This window comes from Podarcis melisellensis (assembly GCF_964234715.1).
Source record: "Podarcis melisellensis genome assembly, chromosome: 4".
Taxonomy (NCBI): domain Eukaryota; kingdom Metazoa; phylum Chordata; class Lepidosauria; order Squamata; family Lacertidae; genus Podarcis; species Podarcis melisellensis.
The window spans coordinates 95033544-95056819 of record NC_138531.1 but is presented as its reverse complement, the minus strand read 5'-3'; the positions used below and the strand labels follow the sequence as shown (position 1 = coordinate 95056819).

Genomic DNA, 23276 nt, shown 5'->3' with positions numbered 1-23276 from the left:
CGTTTTCACACACTTCTGCAGTTTCCAGTGTGTTGTTATGTAGATCAGTGTTCTTCGATCTTGGACCCCAGATGTGGTTGGACTACAACTCCCATAATCCATCACCATTGGCAAAGTTGGCTATAGATGAGAAAGGTGCTGTTCAACTTATCCATAAATGATCTAGAACATGAGTAGGCAAACTAAGGCCTGCGGGCCGGATCCGGCCCAATCGCCTTCTAAATCCGGCCCGCAGATGGTCCAGTAGAATGTGTCCCTTTATTTAAAATGCATCTCTGGATTATTTGTGGGGCCTGTTTGGTGTTTTTACATGAGTAGAATGTGTGCTTTTATTTAAAATGCATCTCTGGGTTATTTGTGGGGCATAGAAATTCGTTCATTTCTCCCCCAAAAAATATTGTCCGGCCCCGCACAAGGTCTGAGGGACAGTGGACCCTGCTGAAAAAGTTTGCTGACCCCCGATCTAGAGTTATGAGTGAGCAGTGAGGTACTGCTGACAATATTGTTCAGGGTTGTTAAAACAAAATGCGATTGTGGAGAGGTCCAAAGGGATATTTCCAAACTGAGTGAATGGGTGGTAAATGGTAAATGCAATTCAATGTAAACAAATATAAAGTGATGCATGGCTGTGCAAAAAAAGAAAAAGAAAAACACCCACTCATAATTTCACAGATACGCTCACGGGGTCTGGACTGGTGGTGACTGACTAGAAAAGAGACCTTGGGGTCATAGGGTGTAGCTTGATGAGTATGTTGAGGCAGTGTGCGACAGCTGTGAAATAAGACAAATTCCATGCCATGGCTCATTAGGAAAGGAATTGAAAATAAATCTGCTATTATTATAATAATGCTGTTTAATAAATCTATGGTGAAACCACAATGGGAATCCTCTCTACACTTCTGGTCACATCACCTCAAAAAAGTTATTGTAGGATTGGGAATGGTTCAGAAAAGGGCAACCAAAATGATCACAGAGATGGAACAATTCTAAAAATCTATGAGGAAAGACTGGAGCATGGGGGGGGGGTTAGAGAAAAGGTAAGAAAAACTTATAAAGTTCTGCACGGCATGGAGAAAGTAGACAGATAAAAGCTTTTCTCCCTCTGCCGTTACACTAGAACTTGTGAATATTCAAAGAAGCTGAATGTCAGAAGATCAGAAGAGATAAAAGAAAGTACTTCTTTGTGCAGCGCATTGTTAGACTGTGGAACTTGCTCCCACAGAAGGCAGCGATGGTCACTGGCTTGGATGGCTTTAAAAGAGGATTAGACAAATTCATGGAGGAGAGGGCTATCAATGGCAACTAGCCATGACCATGGCGGCTGTGTTCTACCTCCACAATCGGAGGCAGCAATACTTCTGAATGCCAGCTTCTGGAAACCACAGGAGGGGAGAGTTGCTCTTGTGCTTGTATCCTACTTGCTGGTTCCACACAGGCATCTCATTGTGAGAACCAGATGCTGGACCAGATGGGCCATTGACCTGATTGAGAAGGCTCTTCTAATGTTCTTATGATGAGAGTTGTAGTCCAACCACATCTGGAGACTCAACACCGAAGCACATCCAACCTTTGTAAAACGTATCTACCTCAGAGTTAAGGAATCACGCCCCCCCTTCCAGATTTTTCTGGTCAATCATTTTTGCTTACCACTGGCCAAGACTGATGGGGATGAAGGAAACTGGAGTCCAACATTTGAAGGACCAGTTTCACTATCCCTGATCTATAGAAGCAACCTGCTTTTCATTACAGAATAATCAATCCATTTCCAAATCCGTAAAGGGCAATAAACTAGACTAAACTGCATACTTTCAGATTAGATAGGCTGAAATCTCTAAATGAAAGCTCTGAGTAGACATCTACTTAGGAGTTCATTGTTAAAATGAGATTTGAACTGGAAAGCACCTAGGTCCCATTCTAGAACGTAATCCCTTTCAGCACCCTAACCCTTCACTAAATGAAGATCCCACTATGCTTCTTGAAAGATATTCCACTTCAGATTTTGGCACATCACTGGAAGACAGAATATAGATAGCACTTCTACTCCCGAAAGTAAAACTGAGTTCAGTTTAACATGCTAATACACCACAAAATTTTATAGCCTTATTGTTTTTTAGAATTTTTTGTATAAAGGAATGAATAAATGATATGATATTGTCACAAAAATGCCTGCAAGAAGGTTATATATAGTCCCATCAGCATTTAGATGAACTCAGTCCAACATATTCCCATAGGACTTTTTTAGAAGTGTGCATAGGGCTGCAGCCTGAGTGACAAGTTAATATTTCTTTATATAACTGCAACGACTTCCTCCAAAGAGTCCTGGGAACTGTAGTTTGGTGAGGTACTCATAGTTCTGTATTATACATGTCTGTCTACTCTAGCCTCTCTCACAAAACTACAATTTTCAGAATTCTCAAGAGGAAGGAGTGGACTATTAAATCAATGAAAGTCTGTACCGTAAATACATCCTTAGCATACTGGAGAAAAAACACTTATGTCCACTTGGACAGAGACAGCAGGGTAACATAGTCATTTGTTCCTGACACCTGACAAAAATGTTTCAAAGCAAAATGGAATAAACAATACTTTTAACTCCACAACAAAGTGCAAATGGAAGAAGAGAAAGAAAACAGGACCCTTTCCAAAATAAAGGTTCAGGTAAACAGCAAAGATGCTATACAAATAACACAAAACTGCATGTACGATTTTCAAAAAAATCAGCTACTAAATAGAAATCTAATGGACAACACATACACAGCCCATCATGTAAACCCATTTTGTGTTCACTGTTTAAACAAACATTTTAAAAATATACATAACCACATAAGAAAATACTAGTAATGAAGACTATAGAAGCAATGAAAAGCTATTTACACTGCTACTGGAAATTAGAACTGTGTGCCAGACAACTTATTCAGGGGAAAAAAGAGCTGCTTTAAGATTTGAATTGTTTTGATTACCCATTCCAAAAGCACTATCGACAAAGAAACTGGCCACTAAGAATTTTCAATCTTGCAGAACATATCTGCAAAATCTTGGCTGAGAATAGCAGTGCCCTGCAAATCAGCCTATAAACAAGTCCACAAACTTACTAGCCAGCAAGACTTTTTAGTAGACCACTGAAGGCTGGCTGATAAAGGGTGGAGCTGATGGCAAAGAAACCAGGAAGAAATAATGAGGACAGGAAATGGGGGTGGGGGGCCACAGTTCCCCACATGCCACATCCAGTATCTCTCAAAAAACATCTCTCCATTTGAAAGACTTGCTTCCTGAATTGGTCATTTCTCTCTCTCACTTAACACACAATAAGTTCTCCAGGACAGCTTCACCCGTAGTGATGTGTGACTTCCATTTCAGGACTAGTTTGTCCCTAGCCTTGTCACTATCAAGTTATTCAGGGGTTATTCTGCAAATTATCTAGGGTCAGCACATGCAAGGCTCCCTTTAAGATCAGACAACACACTTTCCAGATCCAAAGGAATATTGGCCTTTATTCTCTTTTCCCAAACCAAACAAACCCTATCCCACATCACTCATGCACACACATATGATCATCACTACTACTACCACTACTATGTATACCGCCCTTCACCTGCAGATCTCTGGGCAACATAAAAATACGAGATAAAAAAAGATAACAAAAACAAGATCAAATCCAATAACGCCCCCTCTTTTTCATCTCCTCGCCGTCCCACCCCCTTCCATCCCACCCAACTCTCCATCCTGCCCCACATTCCCTCTGCAGGAATCTTAACTGCAAGCCCCTCGCGGGCAGGGACCTCCCCTTTTTTTATGCACGGCGCTGCACAAACGAATCTCGTGCGAGAGGGGAGGAAAGGGGCAGGAATAAGAAGGGCGGCCGCCCCTCCCTCTCCCACCGCAAACACACACATGACGCAAACCTGGGAGCTGGGGTGGGGGGCCGTATCCCTCCTCCCCCCCTTCCCCTCCAAATAACATCCCAAATTGGGGGAGGAGGAGGAGAGGGAGATTCCCATTGCGAGTGGGAGGGGCCTGATTAGGTATTGGAGTGGGGGGGGGTTAATGAAGGAGATGCCGCCTCTCCCCCCCCCCAAGGTAGGGGGCCGCCCCCTCGTAGGGTCCCCTAAGGAAATGGAGAAGCCTCCCCCTGCTGTGGGGATGGACGGGGTCGGGCCCTGCTTTGTGGTGGAAGGGGAGGGGGCGGAAATAAAGGCCTCCCGGGGCAGTTTGTTGAGGGGGGGCAGGGACTCGAAACCTCCCCCCCCTCGAGGTTCCCAGTGAGCGCTCCCCCCCCCCGCGGCGCGGCCCTGAGGAGAAAGGGGAGGCCCTCACCCTGCTCGCCGGGCTCCTGCGGCGCCTGCAGGACCCGCTCCAGCTCCGGGAAGGGCAGCTCGGGCAGGTCGAGGAGGGCTCCGTATCTCTCCAGGAAGGAGCACACGACGGCGAAGTTGGGCCACGAGCCGGGGCAGGACGGGCCCTCCGTCGGCGCGGCGGCAGGGGGAGGAGGAGGGGATGGGGGAGCCGCCGCCGCCGCCGCCATCTTGGAACCTGAGAGGATGGATGGAGAAGGAGAAGGGAGGGGGGGCAGAGAGAGGGGAGGAGCGAAGGAGGCCGGCAGGGGGCGCTGCGGGCGGAGCGCGACATCCCGGCATGCGTCGCGCGGAGGAGACGAGACGGTGCGCTCAAAGAGAAGGAGGACGCTGGGGGAAAGAGCGGCCCGGGCCCCTTCTAGGAAACCCCGCGCTTGTTGTTTTCCCTGTGGCCGAGGGAACGCAGGAACCAAAACGAGGCTGCGGAGGGGGCGGGCTGCCGGGGTTGGAGAGGGAGGGCGGGGATAGAATGCCACCCCGGCCAATCGCGACGGAGGCTTGGGAAAGGTGTGTGGCGGCCATAATAATAATAAAAGGAGGGGGGAGGAAAGCGGCTGTAGCGCCTCAGAAAAGGGGGGCGTGGCCGAAGGGAAGAAGTGGGCGTGAGGAAGCTTGTCAGTGGGCGCGGGCCGTGTCGGTATAGCGACTGCGTCCAATGACGGGCAGCAGAGGGCGCGTCCCGCCAGGGTAAGGCGGGGAGGGGAGGAAAGGCAGGTTGTTGGTCAGCGCAGGTAAGGTTTGGAGGGGAGCGGACTGGACCACTGTGTGCGGGGGGTGAAATTACCGCTGGCGCTGCAGTGAGAGTAGTTCTGCGGGGGGATAAATGGGACGGCTCATTTCCATGCACCCCTTTGGTGTTCGGAGGGAGGATTTAATGGGATATTTACCTGAGATCTCGCGGGGGGCGGGGCGTGGAGAAACCTCTCAATTTATAACTTCGCTTAATTCTTTGTAAAGTGCTTTGTGGCACCTCAGAGACAAACATGGATAAGACTTAAGAGAGTTATTATATAGTGCTGCTGCTATTATTATTATTATTATTATTATTATTATTATTATTATTTTCTTGAATTTTTCTGCGAGTTTTTCTTGATTTTGTCTGCTTTCTCTTTTGTAAACCACTCTGAAGTTATTGTTTTTAAAGGTGGTGTATACATTTTGTGAATGAACAAATAAATATTTGTTTAGATAAATTTAAATTTAGATAAAACAAAAAAAAATTCCTTCCAGTAGCACCTTAAAGACCAACTAAGTTAGTTCTTGGTATGAGCTTTCGTGTGCATGCACACTTCTTCATGCACACGAAAGCTCATACCAAGAACTAACTTAGTTGGTCTTTAAGGTGCTACTGGAAGGAATTTTTTTTTGTTTTGACTATGGCAGACCAACACGGCTACCTATCTGTAACTTAAATTTAGATAAATATTTATACACTGCCTTTCCCCGCCCCCCACAACAGGGAACCAAGGCGGCTTACAGACAAAAATAAGAAATGCTACAAATGTAGGCAAAAAACAAGCTTAACATTGATAGGACTAGCGAAGTTAAATTCTCGAGAATAATCTTTTGGAGAATATTCTTGATAATATTCTCAGTTAATGCGGTGTGTACATTTAAAGCAGCTGTGTAGACGACACAGAATTTACAGTTTGTGGAGAATTCTCCCCCTGCCAACAGAAGTATAGCAAGGAGGGAACCAGTCTTATCACTAAGGAAGAAGCTCCAAAGTCTGGGAGCAGCCGCAGAGAAGGCCCTTTTCCCCCTCCACATCTTAAAGCCATCTTTCTTTTATACACGGAAAAGAAAATGGCAAAGAGGCTTGCATCACTAACCAACTTCAAAATAAAATACAGATTATCTGAAGAAGTGTGCATGCACACGAAAGCTCATACCAATAGCAAACTTAGTTGGTCTCTAAGGTGCTACTGGAAGGAATTTTTTAATTTTGTTTCGACTACGGCAGACCAGCACAGCTACCTTGTTGTTGTTTAGTCGTTTAGTCGTGTCCGACTCTTCGTGACCCCATGGACCAGAGAACGCCAGGCACCTCTGTCCTCCACTGCCTCCCGCAGTTTGGTCAAACTCATGCTGGTAACCTCGAAAACACTATCCAACCATCTCGTCCTCTGCCGTCCCCTTCTCCTTGTGCCCTCCATCTTTCCCAACATCAGGGTCTTCTCCAGGGAGTCTTCTCTTCTCATGAGGTGGCCAAAGTACTGGAGCCTCAGCTTCACAATCTGTCCTTCCAGTGAGCACTCAGGGTTGATTTCCTTCAGTATGGAGAGGTTTGATCTTCTTGCAGTCCATGGGACTCTCAAGAGTCTCCTCCAGCACCATAATTCAAAAGCATCAATTCTTCGGCGATCAGCCTTCTTTATGGTCCAGCTCTCACTTCCATACATCACTACTGGGAAAACCATAGCTTTAACTATACGAACCTTTGTTGGCAAGGTGATGTCTCTACTTCTCAAGATGCTGTCTAGGCCTGTCATTGCCCTTCTCCCAAGAAGCAGGCGTCTTTTAATTTCGTGGCTGCTGTCACCATCTGCAGTGATCATTGAGCCCAAGAAAGTAAAATCTCTCACTACCTCCATTTCTTCCCCTTCTATTTGCCAGGAGGTGATGGGACCAGTGGCCATGATCTTCGTTTTTTTGATGTTGAGCTTCAGACCATATTTTGCGCTCTCCTCTTTCACCCTCATTAAAAGGTTCTTTAATTCCTCCTCACTTTCTGCCATCAAGGTTGTGTCATCTGCATATCTGAGGTTGTTGATATTTCTTCCGGCAATCTTAATTCCGGCTAGGGATTCATCCAGCCCAGCCTTTCGCATGATGAATTCTGCATATAAGTTAAATAAGCAGGGAGACAAAATACAGCCTTGTCGTACTCCTTTCCCAATTTTGAACCAATCAGTTGTTCCATATCCAGTTCTAACTGTAGCTTCTTGTCCCACATAGAGGTTTCTCAGGAGACAGATGAGGTGATCTGGCACTCCCATTTCTTTAAGAACTTGCCATAGTTTGCCGTGGTCGACACAGTCAAAGGCTTTTGCATAGTCAATGAAGCAGAAGTAGATGTCTTTCTGGAACTCTCTAGCTTTCTCCATAATCCAGCGCATGTTTGCAATTTGGTCTCTGGTTCCTCTGCCTCTTCTAAATCCAGCTTGCACTTCTGGGAGTTCTCGGTCCACATACTGCTTGAGCCTTCCTTGTAGAATTTTAAGCATAACCTTGCTAGCGTGTGAAATGAGTGCAATTGTGCGGTAGTTGGAGCATTCTTTGGCACTGCCCTTCTTTGGGATTGGGATGTAGACTGATCTTCTCCAATCTTCTGGCCACTGCTGAGTTTTCCAAACTTGCTGGCATATTGAGTGTAGCACCTTAACAGCATCATCTTTTAAAATTTTAAATAGTTCAGCTGGAATACCATCACTTCCACTGGCCTTGTTATTTGCATTGCTTTCTAAGGCCCATTTGACTTCACTTTCCAGGATGTCTGGCTCAAGGTCAGCAACCACACTACCTGGGGTATACGAGACATCCATTTCTTTCTGGTATAATTCCTCTGTGTATTCTTGCCACCTCTTCTTGATGTCTTCTGCTTCTGTTAGGTCCTTTCCACTTTTGTCCTTTATTATGGAAATCTTTGTGCGAAATGTTCCTTTCATATCTCCAATTTTCTTGAACAGATCTCTGGTTCTTCCCATTCTATTGCTTTCCTCTATTTCTTTGCATTGCTCGTTTAAGAAGGTCTTCTTGTCTCTCCTTGCTATTCTTTGGAAATCTGCATTCAATTTCCTGTATTCAATTACCTACCTGTAACAAACTTCAAGCTACACTTCAGGAAATAGATAACCATGGAGTAAGTCTTACTGAACTTCTGGGTAAACATACTCAGGGTTACGCTATGTGTCTTCATAGTAAGCTTTGTGGCACCTCTTAAAGGTTAACACATTTTATTGTGGGCTATAAGCTTTCACCGGCCAGAGTCCACTTCAATAGAAGCGTTATCCTCGATAGGTGCATATATGTAAACTGCACTCTGTGCATCCGAAGCTTCTACCACCATAATGGTTAATCTGTAAAAGGTTTTCACATCTCAGCGGCCCATGGAACTGGACTACCTGAAATAAGGTGAGCTTTCGTTCATATAATTTTAAAACACTAATTTGAGTCCGGCAATTTTATCTGTTTAAATATTATTATTATTATTATTATTATTATTATTATTATTATTATTATTATTATTTCTACCCTGCCCATCTGGCTGGGTTTCCCCAGCCACTGGGTGGCTTCCAACAGAAGGTTAAAAATATATTAAAGCATTAGTCGTTAAAAACTTTCCTAAATAGGGCTGCCTTCCCTAAACCTCACAGAAACTTCAGTTGGTCCAAAATGCAGCAGCCAGATCATTGGCTGGCGTTCTGTTTAGATCTCGTGTAACCTCAGTTTTAAAACAGCTGTACTGGTTGCTAATTCATTTCCGGGCCCAATTTAAGGTGCTCAGGTTTGTGTTTAAAGCCCCAAAATGACTCAAGCCCTAAATGATTAAAAGGCCACGTCCTTCCCTACAGTCCCTCATGGGTGCTGAAATCGGCAGAGGGGCCCCTCTTGGTAGTCCCTCTACCCTCGGAGGCATTGGGGGGATGGTGGTCTGGGTGAGGGCCTTCTCTGTGGTGGCCCCTAAGCTGTGAAACTCCCCATTGAGGTGTGTCTGGCACCTTCATAATGCAACTTCCAGAGAATGCTGAGATGCACCTTTTTACCCTGGTTTTTGACACTTGAGGTATATATTTTTAAGACCCGCCTTATTCTACGGGTTATAGGGCAGCATATAAATTTAATAAATAAATAAAATAAAAGATTGTAAGTTATTTAACCCAACCTGGAACCTTAGGGTGAAGGATGGGTAATTATTGATGATAACAATAGGAATATTGGCTTTCTTTTGTGTGTGTGTGTGTGTGTACCAATTGTACTACAAAATGTGTATGTTCTAATTGCATTTGGTGGTTTTATCCGTGTAGTTGTGTTTATGCATATTTCAGGGGTGCCATCTCACCCTCAGGGTTGTAGGTGCCCGCTGCCACAATGCGGATATGCAACATCGAGAGACTACCTCTACTTGTGAACCACACACCCCAGAAAAGGGTGACTCACTGGCTGGCTGCAGAGGGTGGAACTGAATTGCTTCTCTCTCAGACGCAGTGCTACTGCCGCCTTTTCTCATTGACTCTGTGTGTGCCCGGCTACCACAATTATATTATTTTGGGTGCCCAAGCAGTTGGCTGGAGTTGGCTCCTATGGCATGTTTGTGTCTGATACTCAAGTTGCAAAGGCCCAGGTCTGATGTAAATAAATATCTTATCTATCTAGAACTGGTCCTTAAGAAAGGCCCCTTCAGTCTGTTTGATTAAAAGGAGGGTAGAATGTTCTTGCATTGCTTCTGCTACTCTGTGCAAAGGGCGTGCAGCAGTGATGCCAAAGGTGTGGTCTATTTGCCAGCCTTACTTATTTTAATTCATATCCTATCTCTTGCTTATGGATATGGTTTTCCCATTCTCAGTCTACAAGAAATGACAGTTTGTTACTTTGTGAGTGACCTGCAATGAACCTTGGGCGGGTGGCGCTGTGGGTTAAACCACAGAGCCTAGGACTTGCCGATCAGAAGGTCGGTGGTTCGCATCCCCACGACGGGGTGAGCTCCTGTTGCTCGGTCCCTGCTCTTGCCAGCCCAGCAGTTCAAAAGTGTGTCAAAGTGCAAGTAGATAAATAGGTACCGCTCCGGCAGGAAGGTAAACGGCGTTTCCGTGCGCTGCTCTGGTTTGCCAGAAGCGGCTTAGTCCTGCTGGCCACATGACCCAGAAGCTGTACGCCTGCTCCCTTGGCCAATAAAGCGAGATGAGCGCCGCAACCCCAGAGCCGGCCACGACTGGACCTAATGGTCAGGGGTCCCTTTACCTTTATTGTCCTTCTCTTCTTTTGCACATCAGATTAAAACCCTATTCTGGTTTTAATCAAATCACAATTGCCCATGACGAGCCAGCTCAGCCCACTGATCCCATCGACCAAAGCATTGCTTGGGTCCCCTAATTGCTTCCAGCGGTTTGAGACCTGCGGGCGCTGACTGGCTTTTAAAAAAAAAATTTAAAAATTGCCCATGACACCCAAACACAGGAAACTGCTTTGTATAAAGCTGATTTGGTTAGAACAAAACACATTTGATTGGTGCTTTCAGGACTTGGTTTGTAAACAACCCACAGTTTCCTGAGTTTGGATATCACAGGGAACTGTGGTTAGTTTGACATCGCAAGCAGAAACCTTCAATCTCTTCCTTGCTGCTGTGCAGTGGGGAACACATGATCCTAGGCTTGAAACGACTTGTTCACAGAGCAGGAGACTACTACGCTAAACCACAACAGAACGTTAAAACAGCAGCTTAAAAACCCTGCGTGAATTTAAAAGTCTTTACCTGGCTCCAGAAAGGTGATCAAGAGTGCACCAATGGAGCTGGAACTCAACAGCCCCCTTCTTCATAGCAACGCACTTCATTACACAGGAGCAACATTTGGAGCAGTTCCTCCAAAGAGGATCTTAATATTCAGGTAGACATAAGCAGAAAGAGGAACCATTTCAGATTACTTGGTCCTGAGCCGTTTAAGGCCTTACAGGGTGAACAGGAAGCCTTCAGCAATGAGGGCTGCATTTCTTTCTGAGCAGCCTTGCAGAGGCTAAAGTGGGTGGTGCAATGAATGTAAATTTTGCTTTGCTTCTGAAATGGCTGGTTGAGAGGCAGGCCTTTCAACTGGGTCAAGAAATGGACTTTTAATACTCTTCCAGTCCTAGTTTGAACCAGCAGCAGTTTCTGGACCTTTTCCAGTACTAAACCATAGTTTCCAGTTGCACCTCTACTTAAAAACAAAAGAGTGTTCTCGTTGTTTTGAATCAAAGCTTAGCTGTAATCCCTGCTCTTTTGCCACCAAACATGTGTCTTTTTTAAAAAAAAATGATTGTTACATTCTGCTTTTGTGTCCACAGGATTAAGCATGCACCCTAATGGGGGCACTGATGGTTCTTGCTCATTAATTTGGCAGCGTGGGGGGAAGAGCGAGCGAAAATACACTTTTCTCATGCTGGGTGGGCAGGCAATCTTTGATGCGTCCAGACCCTTAGCCCTGATTCTTCTTGGCTTGGCATTTTGAAGCAGTGTGTTGGAGTCTTCTCTTGGCGATAAGGCGGGGAGCGAGGTTGAAAGGTTAGCCTTGCGTTATTTGATCCTTTATGCCCCTGTCAGCAGGCATTCCTGCAGAGGAAAAAAATATCTGTTAATCCAAGACTTCACTTATATATGAAGGAAGAGAGGGAGGTGAATTGTTTTTTTTAATGGCGGCAGTGATCTCCTTGCAAAGGATTTATCGGGAGAAAAACCTGAACAATTTAAAGAACCGCAGAGGTGTGTAGTAAGACGCATCTTGGACTGAGACTCCAGATTTAGCTGAAGCAAGAGCACTGAGCTGCTTTGAGCAGTGGGGTTTGGTTGCTTTTCCAGGAGTCAGAGGCTCCTGCCACTTGGCGTGGAATAGAAATCGCTTTTATTTATGTAAGCATTGCAGAAGAGCAAGTGGCGATGCTTCGAGCAACTGTTAACATTCAGCGGAAGTCGGTTCCAGAGAAATTGGCAAGGTTCTACGCATACAGTTATGCCGCACTTGGAAGAGTTGGGCCCCATCTGCACTTAAAGCAGTATCGTACCACTTTAAAAGTAATGGCATCCCCTAAAAGAATCCTGGGAACTGTAGTTTAAGGAGGCTGAGAGTTCCAAGGTGACCCCTATTCCCATCACAGGGCTACAGTTCCCTAAGTGGTTTAACAATCAATCTGTTTTCCCAAACTACTCTGGAAATTGTAGCTCTTATTCTTGTTGTTTAGTCGTGTCCGACTCTTCGTGACCCCCTGGACCAGAGCACACCAGGCACTCCTGTCTTCCACTGCCTCCCGCAGTTTGGTCAAACTCATGCTGGTAGCTTCAAGAACACTGTCCAACCACCTCGTCCTCTGTCATCCCCTTCTCCTTGTGCCCTCCATCTTTCCCAACATCAGGGTCTTTTCCAAGGAGTCTTCTCTTCTCATGAGGTGGCCAAAGTATTGGAGCCTCAGCTTCAGGATCTGTCCTTCCAGTGAGCACTCAGGGCTGATTTCCTTCAGAATGGATCGGTTTGATCTTCTTGCAGTCCATGGGACTCTCCAGAGTCTCCTCCAGCACCATAATTCAAAAGCATCAATTCTTCGGCGATCAGCCTTCTTTATGGTCCAGCTCTCTCTTCCATACATCACTACTGGGAAAACCATAGCTTTAACTATACGGACCTTTGTTGGCAAGGTGATGTCTCTTAGCACCCTTTAAAGGTAAAGGGACCCCTGGCCATTAAGTCCAGTTGCAGACAACTCTGGGGTTGCGGTGCTCATCTCTCTTTACTGGCCACTGGAGCCAGCGTTTGTCCCCAAACAGCTTCCGGGTCATGTGGCCAGCAGGACTAAGCCGCTTCTGGTGAACCAGAGCAGCACACAGAAACGCTGTTTTCTTCCTGCCGAAGCGGTACCTATTTATCTACTTGCACTTGATGTGCTTTCGAAATGCTAGGTTGGTAGGAGCTGGGACAGACCAATGGGAGCTCACCCCGTCATGGGGATTCGAACCACCAACCTTCTGATCGCAAGCCCTAGGCTCAGTGGTTTAGACCACAGCGCCACCCACGTCCCCTTAGCATCCTTAGCAAACCACATCTCTCAAAATTCTTTGGGGTAAGCCAGAACTATTTAAGGTTGAAGGATACTTATTGGTCAGACTTGGAGGAACAAAATGAAGGGGGACCAGAGGCCTGCAACCCCAAGAGAGGGGTGTGTGAGAGAGAAACAGAAAATTCCAGCATGTGAGATTCTTCTTTCTTTAGCAATCACTCTTGGCCGAGTAAGATTGTCTTCCATGAGCATGGTCTAAACAGTGATTGTGGAGGCCAATTCTGGATCCACATGTCCTTCCACAGTGGGGACACAGGTTTCTGGGCGGGAGTTGATCATGGTAAGGGTTTGCCAAGCATGCCTTCCTCTTGGCACATTTCTCCCTTGCGTCCTGACTTTGAGCATCTTCAAAGCCCATGGCACCTTTGGTAAAGGCTGTTCTCCAATTGGAGTGCTCGCAGGCCAGTGTTTCCCAGCTTCCCAGCAGAAGAAGAGGAGGCTGCGCCCCCAGCAGTGGGGTGCCATCGAGGCTGCGCCCCCAGCAGTGGGGTGCCATCGCGGCTGCCCCACCCACCCACGCTGGGCACCACGCCCCCACAGGTGTTGCGCCACGCCCCCAGGACACGCGCCAGCCACGCCCACGCCTGCTCTCTGCCCCCCCGTGCCGGAGCATAAAGCTCTGCCACTGCCCCAACTATCGGTGTTTATGCTTCATTTTTTTAGGTTTGCCCTGAGAGAGTCTTTAAACCTCTTTTGCTGTCCACCGGCATTACGCTTTCCATTCTTAAGTTGGGAATAGAGTAGTTGCTTTGGAAGGCGATAATCGGGTATCCGAACAACATGACCAAGTCAATGATGTTGATGCTGAAGAATCATTGCTTCGACACTCAGCGTCTCCCTTCCGCCACTCATTTTCTCTTGCAGTTTCCTCTTACGGATACTTCTGTCCTTTGCAGAGTGTGCTAGTTTCTGTACACACACTCCTGGCAAGTGAGAAGCCTCATCAGAGTTTGAGGACACAGTCCAGCCAGGCAAAAACACTCCTCTGGAGGACCAATGGGGCTATGTGGCTTAAGGAGAGCCACCGAGTTCAGAGAGAGAGAACTGGCGAGGCTGCATTTGGTCCTTGAGGCAGAGGCTTCCCATCCCAGCTTTAGCGTAATAAGGAGAACACACACGTCTTCACAGGTGTGGATTGATTAGACCAGGCACGTCCAACAGGTAGATCATGATCTATCAGTAGATCATTGGACGTCTGTGGTAGATCACTGATAGATCACGGGCTCCCCCCAAAGCAGCTCAACATTTACAGCCTGCACCCTCAAAAAACGGGGCTTTCCTCTTCCCTAAAAAAAGCTTAATAGCAAGAGCAGTTAGACAATGGAATATAGAGGGTACATAGGGATACCAGATTAGACAATTGCTTCAACCATATCATAGGGACACAGGTGGCACAGTGGTCTAAACCACTGAGCCTTGTGGGCTTGCCGATCGGAAGGTTGAGGGTTCAAATCCCTGCAACGGGGTGAGGTCCTGTTGCTCTGTCCCAGCTCCTGCCAACCTAGCAGTTCAAAAGCACAACAGCGCAAGTAGATAAATAGGTACTGCTGTGGCAGGAAGGTAAAAAGCATTTCCGTGCACTCTAGTTTCCGTCAACGGTGTTCCATTGCGCCAGAAGCAATTTAGTCCTGCTGGCCACATGACCCAGAAAGCTGTCTGTGGACAAACGCCGGCTCCCTCAGGCTGAAAGCAAGATGAGCGCCGCACCCCATAGTCACCTTTGACTGGACATAACCATCCAGGGGTCCTTTACCTTTACCTATACCCAGTGCTTCTTTTCTGGGGGGACGCAGGGGGGGTGCATACCCCTAAACATTTTGTGCATCTACTGTTAGATCCTGGGAGGTTTTGGTAGATCGCGGTTGATCGCTGGGTCCCTTTCCATTATTGAATTAGATTCCTGGCCCACCCTCCACGATCTGCAGAATGGAAGGTGGAGTATACTGATCTGTTGGTGAGTGTCTGTTCCCCTTCTTTCCTTAAAAAAAGATCAACAACTTTGCCTTTAACTCACAAAAAATGGGGCTTTCCTCCTTCCTAAAACATGCTCAACAACTTTGATCTGAACCCCTCAAAAGGGGATCAACCACTGCCAGTTTATAACACTGTGAGTAGATCGCAGTCTCTTGGAAGTTGACCACCCCTAGATTAGACTATACCCCATAATGATTTTGGGGTGAAACCCTTTACCCGAAAATGGGGCTCCTCCAATAGGGAATGGCTCCCTCCCTCAGAAGAGTCTACTACCTTTTCTTGATAGCTTTTAAAACCACAGTGAGGTTGGGAAGTAATCCATAATGAATTTTAAAAAAATGTTGAAGTACTTTCTCCCCCTCAAAATAGAGTCCTTTCTGATCGGGGAAAATTCAGACGGAAATTCCCAGGTGTCGAAAAAGGTTATGTATGCCGCTACTGCAGCCCGTGTTTTGTTAGCCCAAAATGGAAAACGAACGAGGTCCCAACCAAAGCAGAATGGCAACTGAAGTTGACAGAATATGCCCAACTCGCAGACCTAACATATAAAACAAGAGAACAAGAAGAACATACGTGCAGAGAAGTTTAGGAAACGTTTATTGAATATATGGGAAATAATTGTGTACAGCTGAAAATGCTGGCAGCATTAAGATAAATTCAACGGTGTAAATAAGTTTTGACGGATACAATAAATGGAATACTGAATGGTATAGTTTTTGTAAAATATGCAGGGATTTATGATATGTAAAATGAACCATGGAACGAGAAGGGAAGATATCCTTAAGATATCTGTATCTTAAGGATGTAAAATGAATACTTTAAATTGTAAAGCAGAATTTTTTTTACACACACACACACACAGTGGTACCTTGGGTTAAGTACTTAATTCGTTCCGGAGGTCTGTACTTAACCTGAAACTGTTCTTAACCTGAAGCACCACTTTAGCTAATGGGGCCTCCCGCTGCTGCCGCGCCGCTGAAGCATGATTTCTGTTCTCATCCTGAAGCAAAGTTCTTAACCTGAAGGTACCACTGTACACACACATACCTAAAACCACTGTTAGAGCACTAGGCTGTTCTCATGTTCACTCTCTTATCTTTCAGGCAGTCAAAATCCATCTGAAGATGTCCTCTCCTGAAATCGCTTCTCTCTCTTGGGGCCGGATGACTGTCAAAGGCTGTTCCACGACTTACAAGGACTGTAAAGTCTGGCCTGGGGGCAGTCGGACTTGGGACTGGAGAGAGACGGGCACTGACGTACGTGCCTTTGCTCACCCTCTTCTTAGTTATCTGGGGGCCACTTGGGTATTGTAGACTTGGGCTGCATCTACACAGCTATAAAAAACGCTCTGGGAAAAGCCCCGTTTTCTTAGAGTTCCAATTTCAGCTCTACTGCGCCATCTGGTGTTGCAGTTTTGTAACACGTTTATAACGCTTTATTTTTGCTAATGTAGCCAAGTCTTTGGAAGAGGTTTCAGAAAAGGGCACCCAAAGTGATCGAAGGGGGTGGAGTGACTCCCTATGAGAAAAGGTTGAGGCATTTGGGCCTTTCAGTTTAGAGAAAAGGCAGGTATTTGGCGACCTGGCTGAAATTTATGAAATTGCAACATGGCACGGAGAAAGTGGGAAGAGAAGGTTTTGCCCCTCTTTGTGCTAGAAATTGTGAATATCCAATGAAGCTGAATGTTGGAAGATTCAGGGTAGATGAAAGAAAGTTCTGCTTTATGCGAAGAAATCTGCTCTATGTACTATAGGGCAGTTCATAAAAAGACTCCCCCCCCCCGAAAATGCCTGCTCCAAAAGTCTTATCTTACTACACTAAGGATTATATAACTATATCTGAAATTTCATGCATATCAGTTAATATCTTGACCCTCCTCCACAAAAATAATGACAATATAATAAAAAAAAGTTATACCCCGCCCTTCCCGGTTCAGAAAACCAGGCTCAGGGCAGCTAACAATAAATTTAAAACAATTGATGCAACAAAAACAGCTTAAAATACAGTATAAAACATGAATAACAATAAATTCCAAATTCAAAAATCAATTTAGGGGGGAAATCCATCCAATAAGCATTGAATGATCACCAGGGCTAGCTGGCTAAATTAGTCCTATTTGGGCCAGTAAGGAGACCAGGGGAGAATTAGCTGTGGGATCCCAGAGCGGGTAATCTTCATAAAAAGAGGAGAGGGAGGGAAGGAAGGGGAATGAAAGATCAGGCTGAGTTCAAATTGAAAGCCAGGCAAAAATAGCTGTTTACTTGGCCGTTTTCCTATGTCATGAAGGCTGAAATTTCCATTCAGTGGAGCAGGGTCAAGATATTAACTGATATGCATGAAATTTCAGATATAACTATATAATACCTAGTTTAGTAAGAAAAGACCTTTGGAGCAGGCATTTTTTTTTAAAAAGTTTTTTATGAACCGCCCTAATGTGCTGTGGGTTTCATCTAAAACAATAGAATAGACCTTTGCAGCGGTGGGGTGGGGGTTATAGAGGAAGGGAATTTTCTCCCTGTTTTCACAGCAGCTACTATTTTTTACTTTAAATAATTTTTTAAAAAGAAGCCTCAGCTGCCGCAGCTCTCATAAACCCAGTTATCTCCTTCTGCCCCTTCACTCCAGACTAATCAGTGTCCACTTCAGCTCACCTCAAGGTCCTATTTTCTAAAAGACTTTGGCTGATATCTGGGTTCTCCCCCCGCCCCTTTCCCCCTGTAAAAGAAAATAAAAATATTGTTTTGCTAAAACATGAGACACACACACACCACATACACACAAACATCAGGTCTTTTGTGCTGCTTGGAAATAAAATCCTCTTTTTCTTCCTCTTTCACGGCACTGCTGTTTCCAGAGCACTCCTTGCTGGCAGCAGAACCTTTCAACCAGCCAATTATTGTAATTACAGTAAACCCAGACCTCCTTTTTCTTTTGTTGGGGTTGTCATGTGACCACCATTAAAAGTATTCCAGAGTGTTTGGGGCTGGGCTTTTTTTAAAAAAAAAAGCTAGGGGGAAGAAAAACCTTTCTCTCCCTCCTTCTGTCTGCCAGGCAAATCACAATTTGAATTATCCTGCATGCCTGTCCTATTCCATGTTGCCCATTGCAAAGATAATCTGTCCCCAGCTGGGTTAAACCAAGTGAATTTACCGCGTTCACAACTGCGGTCCAGCCTTAGCAGGTTAGGGGGAAATACTTGACCGCAAAAAGGCCTTATCTGGAAGGCAGGTAAAATGTCAATGATGTCTACCTGCACCTTGAACGAAACCGCCCATTTGGACAGAAGCCAGAAGTTCTTCGGCTGCGGGGCAATTACGAAACAAAAAAACGCTGCGAAGCTTCTGTCGGAAGCTAAAAATAGTCTGGCAAATGCTCGGATGTCTATTTGGAACAGCTGTGCATTGTGTGCAAACGTCTTGTCTGCAAACTTCACAGACCGTGGATGGCTGCCAGCCGTCCACTCATTATGCAGATTTAAGTTACGAATTGCAACATCAAGTTTAGCAGGAGTAACAACTGAAATGAAAAGGACATGTCTGTCTGCCTTTGTTGTTGTTTAGTCGTATAGTCGTGTCCGACTCTTCGTGACCCCCTGGACTAGAGCACGCCAGGCACTCCTGTCTTCCACTGCCTCCCGCAGTTTGGTCAAACTCATGATGGTAGCTCCGAGAACACTGTCCTACCATCTCGTTCTCTGTCGTCCCCTTCTCCTTGCGCCCTCCATCTTTCCCAGCATCAGGGTCTTTTCCAGGGAGTCTTCTCTTCTCATGAGGTGGCCAAAGTATTGGAGCCTCAGCTTCAGGATCTGTCCTTCCAGTGAGCACTCAGGGCTGATTTCCTTCAGAATGGAGAGGTTTGATCTTCTTGCAGTCCATGGGACTCTAAAGAGTCTCCTCCAGCACCATAATTCAAAAGCATCCATTCTTTGGCGATCAGCCTTCTTTATGGTCCAGCTCTCACTTCCATACATCACTACTGGGAAAACCATAGCTTTAACTATATGGATCTTTGTTGGCAAGGTGATGTCTCTGCTTTTTAAGATGCTGCCTAGGTTTGTCATTGCTTCTCCCAAGAAGCAGGCATCTCTTAATTTTGTGACTGCTGTCACCATCTGCAGTGATCAGATGTCTGCCTTAGTATACCAAAACATCTCTTACCCTCATACAGTTCTTAATGTTGAGTAAAAAAATCTCCTTTCTTATAACTTCCCTCCAGGGCAGAAAATAAGTTTGCTCCATCTTCAATGTGACAGTTCTTTAGATATTTGAAGAGGCCTAAACAACATCATCATCATCATTATTATTATTATTATTATTATTATTATTATTATTATTATTATTATCCCACCCATCTGGCTGGGTTTCTCCAGCCATTCTGGGTGGCTTTCAACAGAATATTAAAATACAATAATCTATTAAACATTAAAAGTTTCCCTAAACAGAGCTGCCTTCAGATATCTTCTAACAGTCTGGTAGTTGTTTTTCTCTTTGACATCTGGTGGGAGGGCGTTCCACAGGGCGGGCACCACCACCGAGAAGGCCCTCTGCCTGGTTCGCTGTAACTTGGCTTCTCACAGGGAGGAAACGGCCAGAAGGCCCTCGGTGCTGGACCTCAGTGTCTGGGCTGAACGATGGGGGTGGAGACTCTCCTTCAGGTATACTGGGCTGAGGCCGTTTAGGGCTTTCAAGGTCAGCACCAACACTTTGAATTGTGCTCAGAAACGTACTGGGAGCCAGTGTAGGTCTTTCAGGACCGGTGTTATGTGGTCTCGGCGGCCGCTCCCAATCACCAGTTTGGCTGCTGCATTCTGGATTAGTTGTAGTTTCCAGGTCACCTTCAAAGGTAGCCCCACATAGAGCGCATTGCAGTAGTCCAAGCGAGAGATAACCAGAGCATGCACCACTCTTCATACACAACTCCTTCAACCGTTCCTCATCAGGCTTGATTTCCAGACCCTGGATCATCTTGGTTGCCCTCCTCTGCACATGTTCCAGCTTGTCAACATCCTTCTTAAATTGTGGTGCCCAGAACTGGACACAGGGCTCCAGGCAGGGTGTAACCAAGGCGGAACAGAGCCTTATTATTTAACGCCTTTCCCTTTACTTCCAAACGCAGCATGTTCCAGGCGTGCAGCCCGCAGATGTGGAAGAAGTTGTTCGGAAGGGCGCCGAGACATTAGTGATTGGCCGTGGCATGAGCGAAGCCTTGCAGGTACTTTTACTAGGCTTGGTGGGACTGGGAGTCTGGTTGCAAAATTCAGAATCCAGCAGGGGATCTGGTAGCATTCCAGCACCTATTATTGGAGGTCCTGCATAGCATTCTATTGCCAGCCAATTGACAGTAGCTAAGTATTATTCTAGGGACATGGGCTGCGCTGTGGGTTAAACCACAGAGCCTAGGACTTGCCAATCAGAAAGTTGGCGGTTTGAATCCCCGTGACGGGGTGAGCTCCCGTTGCTCGGTCCCTGCTCCTGCCAACCTAGTGGTTCAAATCATGTCAAAGTGCAAGTAGATAAATAGGTACGACTCCGGCGGGAAGGTAAATGGAGTTTCCGTGTGCTGCTCTGGTTCGCCAGAAGCAGCTTAGTCATGCTGGCCACATGACCCAGAAGCTGTACACCGGCTCCCTCGGCCAATAAAACGAGATGAGCGCCGCAACCCGAGTCGGCCACAACTGGACCTAATGGTCAGGGGTCCCTTTACCTTTAAGTATTATTCTAGATTTATTCATGAATAATACAGGGAACCCCTGATTATGTTCCAGGTCTCCCTGTGTGTAACCGAAATCACATATATTGGGAGCACCCTGGAGGGGCAGCAGGACTTGCATAGCTGACATGCAGGGAACTTTCTTCTTTGAACACCAGCTAAGATGGTCAACGAAGACCAGGCAGCAGGATTTATGAATTTATTGTTTTGTCTTATGCTTTAATATTGTTTTAAGTCACTGCAATATATTTTTTATGATACAGCAGTATATAATAAAAATTTTATAGGTCAATAAAACCAAGAGTTTTCAGGAGGTGTTTAATACCGGTGCAGCTCAGTCTGACAGCTAGCCTGGGTTCAAAACGATGCCCAGGTTCCAACTATGTGGGAATGGCTAAGGGAATGTCTTGAACTAGCTGAAACTGACAAGAGACTGGACAGATTTGATTCCTAAGAGGAACGGCATGTTTTATGGCACAAAGTCTGTTGAAAGTTGGGTGGTTGTTTTTTTGCAAATTTTGGAAACATTAGACTTGAAAGTCATTTATTTATGTGACATGTGATTTATGCATACAGGTGGCAACCATTTTGATGGAATGGTTCTGCCCCATTCCAGATCCATAGGGACTAGGGACTGGGACACTATCTAGTTTTCAGCATTGCAATATATCATATTGCCTGGCCCAAAATTTTGAAAGTGATACAGTGGTACCTCAGGTTACATACGCTTCAGGTTACATACGCTTCAGGTTACAGACTCCGCTAACCCAGAAATAGTGCTTCAGGTTAAGAACTTTGCTTCAGGATGAGAACAGAAATCGTACAGCGGCTACGCAGCGGCAGCAGGAGGCCCCATTAGCTAAAGTGGTGCTTCAGGTTAAGAACAGTTTCATGTTAAGAACGGACCTCCGGAATGAATTAAGTACTTAACCCGAGGTACCACTGTATTACGATAGGGATTTCAGGCTGGTTTGGGACAATATACTGATACATTGCCCAGCCCTAAAAAGGTCTTGCGCATCGGCAGTAGTGAATCAATTGGATGAGCGCAAAACGGTCGCTGTGTGTATTTCAAAGTGTAAAAAAAGAGAAAAGGAGCCACTAACTGGGTTTCATGCATGTTAGCAATGAAGTTACAGCTTGTGGGCAAGAAGGAATTCCTCCCTGACTCCTTTCTCTTCTTGATTTCTCAAGGTGCCGTCATCCACCGTGGACTACCTGAAGAGTCATGGGATCGATGTGCTGGTTCTGCAGACAGAAAAAGCCGTGAAAGAGTACAACGCTTTGGCCAGCAAAGGGGCCAAAGTGGGTGGGGTCTTCCATTCCACCTGCTAGAGCAAACGTCCCCAACTTGGTGTCCCCCAGATGATTTGGGTTCCAGCTCCCATGAACCCCTGTGAGGTTGTCTGCGGGCACCAGGTTGGCAAAGCCTGCTTTCCACCGTCTTGTGCCTTCATGTGAATAAAAGAGCGCACTTTTGGGTCAGCAGGCAGCCTGTATGCGTCGCTGTGTGCCAAGTCTTGAAAGCTTTCAAAACGAAACCACGGATGCTGAATTTCACTAGCCTAGGAGTCAAAAGGTTTAAAAGTGGGCAGCAGTCGTGCAGCCACACAGCCAAGAGTGCCTTGCAATTTCAGTTCAGGATTCCTGAACATTAAAGAGTCCTGCAGGATCAGGCCAACAGCCTGTCTAGAAACCCTCAAACATGGCACTGCCACCTTTGGTCGGGCAAAATAAGGGACAGGATTGGGGGTGGGGGGCTAAAATTTGCTTTACCTGATGCAGAAATGACTTCAAAGCAATCCATTACAATGGGCTGTTTCCAATGCTGGTCATAACTCATAGAGAACACCTAATGAAGTTTATGGATCTAAGTTAGCAATGGACATTAATTTCAACGACTCGCATCCTCCCCACCTGCTGAATTTCCGCCAGTTAGAAAAATGGTCTAGAGTCCTGCAGCTCTGGGCAGACAGGCAAGATCAGGAAGCAAGGTGCCTTTGGCTGACCATTGTGAGGTTTCTTTAATGCAGAGCTGTGCAGGATTGCAGTATTGGGGATATTTGGCTTCAGGCAACATCACACATTCGCTCCAAGTGTTTTAAGGACATGTTTTTTGTCGCAGTGTAGTCACCCATGCAGTTGACCAGCAGGGGGAAGTTTTAAGTCTGTCTGTCTCAAATTTGTAGTCCAACTACAGCTGGGGACCCAACTGGCAAGACCAGTGGTCAGGGATGATGGGAGTTGTAGTCCAACGACCTCTGGAGACCCAAGTTTGAGAAACACTGTTTTAAGTTAATGGTAGAGTGGGAGCCTGCTCTGGGGGTGTGGGAATAACAAGTCCATTTATGCCTTCAGATGTCAGGGTCAACATGCATGACCAGAGGCCCCCCCTATTTAAACTGCTAGTCTGTTCCATACCTGGATGCAGATGTTTTATTA

General features: G+C 45.9%; 2 protein-coding genes across 7 annotated transcripts in view; one reads left to right on the top strand and one right to left on the bottom strand.

Moving 5' to 3' along the window:
* RSF1 (remodeling and spacing factor 1) overlaps positions 1-4539 on the bottom strand; it is a 41633-nt gene extending 37094 nt beyond the window's left edge. For both annotated transcript variants that reach the window (XM_081909579.1, XM_081909580.1), the window contains exon 1: positions 4315-4539. In XM_081909579.1, coding sequence (XP_081765705.1) covers positions 4315-4522 — 208 coding nt within the window. In that variant the 5' untranslated portion in view covers positions 4523-4539. The remainder of the gene's footprint in view (positions 1-4314) is intronic.
* Positions 4540-4824: 285 nt separating this feature from the next.
* On the top strand, positions 4825-22453 carry AAMDC (adipogenesis associated Mth938 domain containing). 5 transcript variants are annotated; one of them, XM_081910216.1, is made up of 4 exons: positions 4825-4859; positions 16229-16381; positions 20241-20336; positions 22029-22453. In XM_081910216.1, exons 2-4 carry the CDS (start codon positions 16250-16252, stop codon positions 22167-22169), a joined length of 369 nt encoding a protein of 122 aa, XP_081766342.1. In that variant the 5' UTR covers positions 4825-4859; positions 16229-16249; the 3' UTR covers positions 22170-22453. The 5 variants fall into 5 exon arrangements, with proteins under 5 accessions (XP_081766342.1, XP_081766341.1, XP_081766340.1 ...); XM_081910215.1 differs by lacking the exon at positions 4825-4859 and adding an exon at positions 4908-5039 and having other exon boundaries at positions 22029-22452; XM_081910214.1 differs by lacking the exon at positions 4825-4859 and adding an exon at positions 4959-5083 and having other exon boundaries at positions 22029-22449.
* The last annotated feature ends 823 nt before the right edge of the window (positions 22454-23276 follow it).